This window comes from Alosa alosa, chromosome 5 (genome assembly GCF_017589495.1).
Source record: "Alosa alosa isolate M-15738 ecotype Scorff River chromosome 5, AALO_Geno_1.1, whole genome shotgun sequence".
NCBI lineage: Eukaryota > Metazoa > Chordata > Actinopteri > Clupeiformes > Clupeidae > Alosa > Alosa alosa.
In genome coordinates, this window is record NC_063193.1 from 4,047,039 (window position 1) to 4,056,483 (window position 9,445).

Below are 9,445 nucleotides of genomic sequence, written 5' to 3' on the forward strand. Positions count from 1 at the left end.
GGTATGATCGAGCAGATTATTTGAATAATTTATTGTGAACAAGGCTATTTTTCCTGATATTTGAGATTTTTTTACATTTATTTTCATGCAATGTTTATCTGTTGTTACCATTCTCACAGGAGTTTTGATGTAGGCCTACAGTAAAAACACAACAGGATCAGATGAAACAACAGAGCAAGAGAGTTGAGAGAGGGAGAGAGAGAGAAAGAGAGAGAGAGAGATGGCTTAGGATTGTGGAACCCTTTTGCTTCCATCAAGTATTCGTTCCTTTAATAAGGTTTTGTTCCCAGCGTGGTTCTTCTCCAGGGAACCATCCTGAGATGTTCTCTCAGATCCTCTCTCCTATCAGAATAGCCGCAGCAGGAGAGCACTGAAATGAAGGCTGGCCCAGGCGAGAGGTAAATCACTGACTAGCTGATAACCAGTGAAGAGCCGAGGACTGTGGCTTCACTGTCATGAGGACGAGGACCAGGATGCAGCAAGCCCTCCATACTACTGTGCCAGCTTTGAAGTCTCTTTTAGTGGGCCCTCATGGAGAAATACTTTGCCTATGATGACTGTGTCTTATCCAACCAGAGAAGGAAGCACACCGGAGCCAGGCCAATGTGTGCGACCTGCAAGGCAGCTTCAGGAAGTAGTTTTGTGCCACTGCGGTAAGCTAACCCCCAAAATGTGGTTGTTTCCATGCAACAAAAATAAAACTATAGCCTACACATAGTAATTGCATGTGCAATCCTATACAGTTATTTCTTAATCATTAATCAACAAATTAATGCAGAAAGCAAGTTTAGTAACACATAGAAATAGTTCTTTTTTGTTTTGGATGGGGGTGGGGTTCTGCATAGTGTTTGAATAGTAAGTATTTGTTTTACCGCACTGCTTAGGGGACTTTGTCATGTATTTCTGAACCTGTTAGGCAAACAAGAACAGTAATTATTTACTTTGTAAAAATTGTGTCCATATTATGTTGAGTGAATTGTAGATCCATTGTAGATTTCCACTCAATTTTAATCTCAAAAGTGATACCTTTAATTTATCATTCTCTCTGAAGTTGGCGTTAGGTAAAACAGATTTTTAACACTAAAGCGCCATGAGACATATGCAATGTTTTGGTGCTCTGTAAGTAATATTAAATTTAAATTAAATTGAATGTTTTTCTTATTTATCTATTTATGATCTTTTTCTTACTTATCCTGTATTATTTCACTATCATTTATTAATACACATCATTATTATATATTGTTATATTATTATATATTTAAATATATCTCTTATAGTTTTACCTTCTTAGATAACCACAAAACCCAATCTTAAAGCGTTTTTAATTATCAAAAACCCAAGATGAAAAAGAGCCTCATGACCTCAGAAAACCAATGAAGGGTGGTAAATTAACCCCCCACACCAAATGACAGTATCAGACTGCTGTTACCTGAGACGATGCCCAGACAGGTGTGCTCAGTGGAGGCTGAGTCTAGCAGGAGGCACAGCAGACTTGTGCTTAGCCGTGCTCCATGACCGAACAGCAACCCAACTCGCAGGCCTTTCAAAACATATCCAAGTGTGTCAAAGTTGCTGTCAAAAATGGTGCACAGGGATACTGGTAAGGTGAATTAGACAGTTGAGAGACCACGGGTTTAATGCTGTGTTCTGTCAATTCATTATTTTATGGAGCTTAACTCAGACATTTGGTTTTCCTGAAATATGACTGGAGTGTTTCTATCTGTGTCTGTAAGTTCAGCACAATTGTGGACACTTGTGTTTAAATCTAATGTATGGAGATGTAAACCACATTCTGCAGTTCCGACACTGAAAATGGGGTAGAGGAAAAACAGCGCAGAACCGTCCCAGCCAGTGGAACCGCATCTATAGAGCCACAGTCTGAGCTATTGAGGAGAAGACGGAAACCAGCCCTCATCAGGTATGACACTTGTGTATCTATTGTAGACTAGATCATTGGGATTTGAAATAACTGTATACTCTGTGGTGTTTTCGCAAGATGAAATATACCTTGAAATCAGTCCTGTCTTTTTTAATTATTCTGTGTGCAGTTCAAATCGTTGTTTCGCTCCATCTGTAAATGAAACCCATTTGTTTTGAGGGTGATATCATGAACCTTTTCATTAGGTCAAAAACATTTGATCCTTCACTTCTGTCACAAGTTCAAAGTGACACAGAAGCCAAACTCGAGAGGAAAAAGTCTCAGTCTAATCAGGTCAGTGTTTCTAGGCACGATGACTAAAAAGCCTAAGGCCAAGCTCATCTTCATTTTATTCATTACGCCTAGTGATCTTATAATGAATTTATGCACCAGTGGATAATATGAGTGTCTTTATTTATAACCAATTTCAGTTTTCCAAAACAAACACCCAGTACCACAAACTTTTTAAAGAGATCAGCAAGGATGAGCAGCTGAGGCAAAGTAAGTTGCTGTTTTTGAGACACAAAGTATTGCCATTTTTTTACCCTCTCCCCAAGAGCGTGTTCAGTGTGTTGGCTGATCTGTGTGTCTCTGGTCCTCAGGTTACACTTGTGCTTTACAGAAAGACATCCTCTACCAAGGCAGACTGTTTGTCTCCGATAACTGGATCTGCTTTCACTCTAAAGTGTTCGGCAAAGACACCAAGGTATGGTGTACTTGCTAGACAGGCACTAGGCCGTTATTGTCAAGCAACAGTTAGCAAACTCACCACTGCCTGACTTTTAAAGACCTTTCGTAAGACTGTTAATACAAATGTTGAAGCCTCCATGTAAGGCTGGTAAAAAGGCGACTTAAAGGTGATGTGAAATACGAAACCACTGGGTGTATTCATGGAATATCAAATAGACATCAATGTTTGCTGAACCGTTTACAGCAATCAGTCATACTTATGTGGTATTTGCTGTTTATTGATATCAGATACCAATCAGATTCCTTTTGGAAGGACATGCTTAAACTTGATACCTACTCTAGTTCTGCCAAATAATTCCTCAGACGGTTTTCTCATCTCCTGAAATACCTTTTGTTGCTTCTAGATTGTGATTCCAGTGCTTTCCATAGCTGTTGTTAAGAAAACAAAAACAGCCATATTAGTGCCAAATGCACTTGTGATCGCTACATCAAATGAACGTGTAAGTGAGGTGTCTCCGTTAACTTTTGTCATATCTATTTTGAAACAAATTCTATGGACATATTTACTGGAATGTTCCAATGCTTTGTGATTGTTTTTCAGCATGTATTTGTCTCCTTCTTGTCTCGAGACACGACATACAAGTTCCTCATGTCTGTATGCTACCATTTGGAGGTAAGCATTTATTATTCTCAAAGCTCAAACTCTAAAAGTGGGACATCCGTGGGCTACTGGTTAGAGAATCGGCCTTGTGACCGAAAGGTGGCCGGTTCGATCCCGAGACTGGTAGGAAAAATGTGGACGGGGGGAGTGATCGAACAGCGCTCTCCCACATCCATGGATGAGGTGCACTTGAGCAAGGCACCTAACTCCCAACTGGTACCCGGGCGCCAGGATTAAGGGCTGCCCACTGCTCTGGGTGTGTATGTGTGCTCCTAGTAGGGATGTAACGATTACTGGTATAATGGTAAACCACGATAACAATTACCATTTTCTTTTGAAATATCATAATTATCACGGTTGATTACCGCGGTGTTGAAACCGTGTGTTATCCGAGCCTGTTTTTGACATACAGAAGGCCTGGTACAATTAAACAAAACTGGTACCCTACTGATTCTGTTGTCTAATTGATGGATTTAACTGCGATTCAGATTAGGCTACACCTGATTTTAAAAGGCGGAACATTTTCACCGCAAAACGTGCACTGTATCATTTAGCCACTCTGCGTCTTTTTATGTTCACGTCCACATTAAATCCATTCCACTCACGTTATCAGGAGAACGCAGTAGCCTAAAGTTTTATTTTGAACACTTACTTTGGTCTCACTCATTGGGTCCAAATAACAGAAATAGCAAACTTCAAGTCATGGTAGGGTAAGTTAAGCTATGAGCACATAACCAATTAAACATGAAAAAGTGAACGGGACACTTTTTGAAACTATTTCAGCTTGTGTAGGCCTATCAGTGCTTTCTGAACATATTTTTAAAACACACTTTTAAAAATACCGTGATAATACCGAAAACCGTGATAATTTTAAATTTTCATACCGTTATATCCCTAGCTCCTAGTGTGCTCACTGCTCTGAGTGTGTGTGTTTGATTGGGTGTACACTGTGGGTGTGTAGTACACTACCCCCAGATGGGTAAAATGCAGAACACAAATTTCTTGTATAAACCTGATTTATTTTTACATTTACAAAAGGAAATCATGTATATATAATGTGAAAAAGTTGAATCATTATAATCTGATGAAGGGTTGTTTCTGAAACACTGTTTACGGCCTTTTGCCCACCTAATTTGTAGGTGTTTTATTTTATTTTAAAGACTTGTCTCCAAAATGTTTTTTGTTCTTAAAGAATAATTTCATAAAGATGTGTTGCTCACACTATACTCATGCACTGGCTCAAATGTGTCTGAGGCACTAAGAAATGACTTTACAAAAGGGAAAGGGAAGCCTTTAGTTTATGACATTCAGACTTTTGCAGTTGCTTTACTTCTAGAGCACGATTTAACCTGTCCAAAGAGTTCAGAGTTTGATGCCACTCAGTGTGTGGACAAGACTCTCCCCAAAGCAAAGCAAACACACTGCACACTCAGGCCCAGGACTGTTCCCTCTGTTGCTGACTGTTTCATTTCCAGGAGAAGAGTACAGGAAACAGCCCCATGGCGTCTTCAGCAGAGTGCAGCTTCAGAGTGGAACCTGCTGCTTCCCTGCCTCTGGTCAGGGAACTTCATTTGACGTTCTAGACTAATTCTTCCGTTATGTCACAACTTGCACTCTAAACCCAGAGTCTCTCTGCTCAACTATTCTTTTTGAAGATAAAACTTGCCCATTTAAGCAGTCACATACTAAATGTCAGATTATTTATGAACTCTTTGGCGTGACTCTGTTTGAGCCCTTAAACTTATGTCGAAGCCTTTTGTACAATATTTTTGGGAATTCTTAGGCCTGGCTATCAGACTTTTAAAAGTTTTTAGTTTTGAAAAAGCCTAAGACACTTCTTGCAAAGTATGCTAAACATGTGTTTATGAATGGAACACCTCCTTTGGTCTCCTTGTTTCAAAGTCTGTCTGAATTTCTAAAAAGCACTGTTGTTGACTGTGTGTGTGGTCTATCTGGGCAGGACTTCTGTGCGGACTTCTCTGATCTGGACGGGAAGGTGAGGAAGAGGAGGCAGGAGATGGAGGACAGCAGCAGCTCGGACTCACACTCTCCAGACTCTCAGAAGATGGCTGGTATGTTATCCTACTCTTTTTTTAAGAGCACAGACATGGTTGTTTGTTTGTCTGGCAAACCAGTTTTATGAAACTGAATTTATGCAAATGTGCAAATCAATTATCTGTTGAAATGAATGTTTAATATACTTTGCTTCCAAGCAACAACAATAACAACATGTTACAATCATATAGCAATCTGGAGTATATAACTCATGAGTCTGAACAGGGTATCTGTATATCACCTGTTATGTGTGGCGTGGTGTTGGGCAGTGTCACCACATGGTAGGTGGTGGGTGTGGGATCGATCCCAAAAATGAGTCTCTCTGACTTTAGATAAAAGCATCTGCTATATGCACCTCTCATCAATGTGTGAATCATAGAGAAGAAGCTAAATAACTCATGGGGTTTCTGTCACTAACAGCTGTTATGGGATGGAAGGTGTACTCACTGCACACTGTCCCCACTCTTTATCTTTTGTCTTTGCAGACTACTCAAAGCTTCCCCAGACATTACTGAATGTGACTAAACCAGGAGAGCTGCCTGTTGTCCCTGAACCTCTCCAACACTCACCTGAGACAAGAAACACACCCCCATATAATGGTGCTCTCATACAGTTGTGATTAATCCCGTAGATATTTAGCTACATACCACAGTAAAAATATGGCATAGCTTTAAGTTTAAACAATATGTTGGTTTCAACATTACTGATCAACCTGAAATGTTACAGTCTATCCTTTATACTTTTGTTAGCACACTGGATCATCTTTCTTTCTGCACAGGTGTGCCTAGGGGTTTTGTGATTTATGGGAAATCATTTGGCAAAATAGTGACACAAACAAGTTGTTCACATCACTGCTAACATTATCTTCTGTCTGTCGTCATATTAAGTCCACCTCATGCAGAATAATTGGCTATTGGTTTCTGGCTTTTTGGTTATTCGGAAATCAGTTTCAGTGGGTATGGTTATGGAATTTTGCAGACACTTTTGTCCAAAGCAACTTACAGAATATGAACATTACTTGAAAAAGTTGTTAAACCTGCTTATGCAAATTAAAAATAATAACAATAATATCAATGCAATCTCAAATAGCAATAATGAAAAAAAAAAAAAACAGAAATCATAATAAACAAACCATAACTCTAATCAATTAATTAATGAGGTGTAAACTGAACAGACAGTGGGAACAATGAGATGGTCTCCAGACTGAACTGCAGAGGAAATTCAAATTTGCTAACAGGTTTGTCTGGGCTCACCCAGGCTAGGATGTTGATTGTGCAGCACAAATCATTTTCATGCAAATCCTATTAGGTATTACTAGGTCACCTGTGCCTAACTGAAGCAACACAGCCTGTTAGAGCCAGTACAACAGACTGCTAGAGTGAAGCGTGCTGTGCTCCACAGGTGTGCCTGAGACCGCAGAGACAGCAGAGCTGGCATACGACATTAAATCCCTCAGACCCATCTCCCTCAGCGCGCTTCTCATGGTCTATCTGTTCTTGTGAGTTTCCCACACGTCTAATCACTCCTCTTTCACAATGTTAATGTGTGTCCTCTCATTGATAGTCATATACTGAAAAAGTAATAGTGGCTCATTACTAACGCTATCTTTTTTATGTCTTCATGAATAGAGTATGTGTTTTAGTCTTGTCCTCTTGCTACATGGCCTTCAGGATAGTTTCACTGGAGCAAAGACTGACCTCTCTGGGCTCCATGAGTGAACCACCTGAAAATGGGTAAGAACAATGTGTGTTCCGGTGTACGTATATGCATGCAGGACATTTGTGCTGGAGATAATAATATGTTATTTCTAAGAATTAATTAAATGACCAGTTATCACAACTAGCCTATCTTTAAAAGCTAATGAAAAACGTTCAGTCTGTGTTTTAAACAATCTCCAGTCCCTTTTTGTTGGTTCACTGATCGGAACAGCACGAAAGGTTCATTTTTTTAATCACATTCTGTTGCAGAAACGATTACAAAAGAGATTACCTTGAAGATAATGCTGAAGTTTACTCAATGTTATCTATGAATATTCTGAAACTGGAAAAGGTAAGTGGATCTAGCTCTGTGTATGTCTTGGATAAATAAAGCCTGCTAAAAAAGGATCCATAAACATGTTCTGCAAACAGGAGCTCTGAAATACAGCAGGGCAGGTCATTAATCAAACATTTATAGTAACTGATCCAGAAGTGGAAGTTGTATGGAGGTAGTAAGGTGATCTCCTGCCTAAAAGGGCATATCACCAGCTTAACAAACCAATGAACCTAAGTCTGAATTCACTGTTACTACATACAAATTGACTTAAGGGTATCTCAAAGAAAGGAAAACACAATTAAACAACACATGGGTGTAGGTTTACATGGAGACCATGGTGACTTGTCCCTACCAATAGTTTAGCGAACTCATTCATATTATGTTTGTTGTGAAGATGTAGATGTATTCATTTTGATATTCTCATAAAGTGTCCATCTCCAGTACAACCAGTTTAGACATGCTATCATTTGATTAATCTGACGCTCACGTGGAGGTGTCAAAGCATATGGCTACCTGTCGCGTTTGTGGCAGACTCTGAAATGGCAAGCACCAAAGGGACACCAAAATGTAGCCAGAAAATAGGAGTAGCTAAACTGCTTTTCACTCTCCCTAGAACGTTTACAATGTCAAAATGCACCAACAGCATGTTACATGCAAAGATGAGTTTGGGGTCCTCTCAATCTCCACTATGCAGCAGATCTTGAACGTCATGCTACTCCATTTAATTGGGCACACATATTTGAGTGCGCGCAAATGGGAGATAGTGGCAGGTTCCAGCTGGTTTCTCATTGCCAATTTAATGTTAATATGTGTAGTTCATCTTTTAACAATTAGGTAAGGTCTGCTAAATGACACAATGCACGACATGATACAATAATAAGTCAGCTAACAACTGGTTTGTTCCTCTCTTCAACAGCTCCAAAGAAACTTGCAGAGATTGCTGGAGGAGACACAGTGATTTTTTCTGTATATGTCCTCTGTGTTAAAAAACTGTGTAACTCTTTGTTAATCTTTGTTGACATGTAACCACACACACTAGCGCGCACGCACGAACGCACACACACACACACACACACACACACACACACACACACAGAGCGAAAGAGAGAGAGACAAAGATATTTGTGTATATGACATTTATTTGTATAATTAATTCCCAAAGAATTAACAAATATACCAAGTTTTTTGTCTGTGTTTTTGGCTTCACACTATATATCACTGGTCATGTATTTTCATATTGTCTTTTCTCTATACTGTAAGTAGGTGACAAGTTATACAAACATACTTCTTTCTGAATGAATGAATAGGTAAAACCTTTTAAATGTTTAAAAAAAAAAACAGAAATTCTTGTTTTACTCTAAAGTTTAATTACAGACCCATTACAATGGAGATGACAACCCTGGCACTCAATCATGTTCACTAAGGGACTGTTCGTTATTTATTTAAGGGGCAACCGGAGGAGTTTTGGGAGCGTTAGTCAAAAAAGACGTGACCCTCCCTCGCCAGCAAGAAAAGTTTCTATGACCCTCCAAAGTGATTGAGATAAAACGCATGACCCTCCCCCACAATTTATTGATGCCTTCTGTACTGGGTCAATTAGGACCGAGGTGAAGTTAGTTTGATATTTGATATTCAGATATTGGACAGATATTCATTTTTTTTTATGCGGCCGGTTTCACCCCGTGTTTGCAGACAATGTACAAACAGATGACCTGTCTACTTGCTCCCAGACGACCTACTTAGGGGCCGTCTATAAAGTACCTTCTGATTTACCTTCATAGTCTTTTTTGTCAATAGCTTTGACATCAGCTGACCTAGTGACTCCAAACCAATGAAGAATAGTTAACTCATCAGACACACCTCTTATTTATAGCGACTGTATGCACACTGTATGTTATCAGTATATTTTCAGAAAATACATTATTTCATATAAGAAACAGACTCCTTTTTTTCAATACCTCCCAAGCCATATGACCTAGTGACTCCAAACCAATGCAGAATAGTTATCCTATATGGGACTCATCAGACACACCTCTTTTTATAGTCACTGTATGCACACTGTATTTTATATGAATATTATAAAGAAA

At 39.2% G+C, this 9,445-nt stretch overlaps 1 protein-coding gene across 2 annotated transcripts; it reads left to right on the plus strand.

The window, feature by feature from the left end:
• The first annotated feature begins 24 nt into the window (after positions 1–24).
• LOC125294146 (GRAM domain-containing protein 2B) lies at positions 25–8,514 on the plus strand. 2 transcript variants are annotated; one of them, XM_048242545.1, is made up of 14 exons: positions 25–653; positions 1,799–1,918; positions 2,125–2,212; positions 2,350–2,419; positions 2,521–2,624; positions 3,013–3,108; positions 3,210–3,281; positions 4,745–4,825; positions 5,230–5,341; positions 5,810–5,923; positions 6,726–6,822; positions 6,953–7,057; positions 7,292–7,373; positions 8,275–8,514. In XM_048242545.1, the coding sequence occupies exons 1-14, from the start codon at positions 532–534 to the stop codon at positions 8,314–8,316; spliced, it is 1,305 nt and encodes a 434-aa protein (XP_048098502.1). In that variant the 5' UTR covers positions 25–531; the 3' UTR covers positions 8,317–8,514. The 2 variants fall into 2 exon arrangements, with proteins under 2 accessions (XP_048098502.1, XP_048098503.1); XM_048242546.1 differs by lacking the exon at positions 4,745–4,825 and having other exon boundaries at positions 26–653.
• Positions 8,515–9,445: the final 931 nt, after the last annotated feature.

What these genes read in the sequence shown, in the direction of transcription:
- LOC125294146 (XM_048242545.1), top strand. Translation starts at nt 532, where the DNA reads ATGGAGAAATACTTTGCCTATGATGACTGTGTCTTATCCAACCAGAGA. An exon ending in GGATGAGCAGCTGAGGCAAA is followed by an intron (nt 2,420 to 2,520) that starts GTAAGTTGCTGT and finishes TCTGGTCCTCAG; the next exon opens with GTTACACTTGTGCTTTACAG. An exon ending in ATATTCTGAAACTGGAAAAG is followed by an intron (nt 7,374 to 8,274) that starts GTAAGTGGATCT and finishes TCTCTTCAACAG; the next exon opens with CTCCAAAGAAACTTGCAGAG.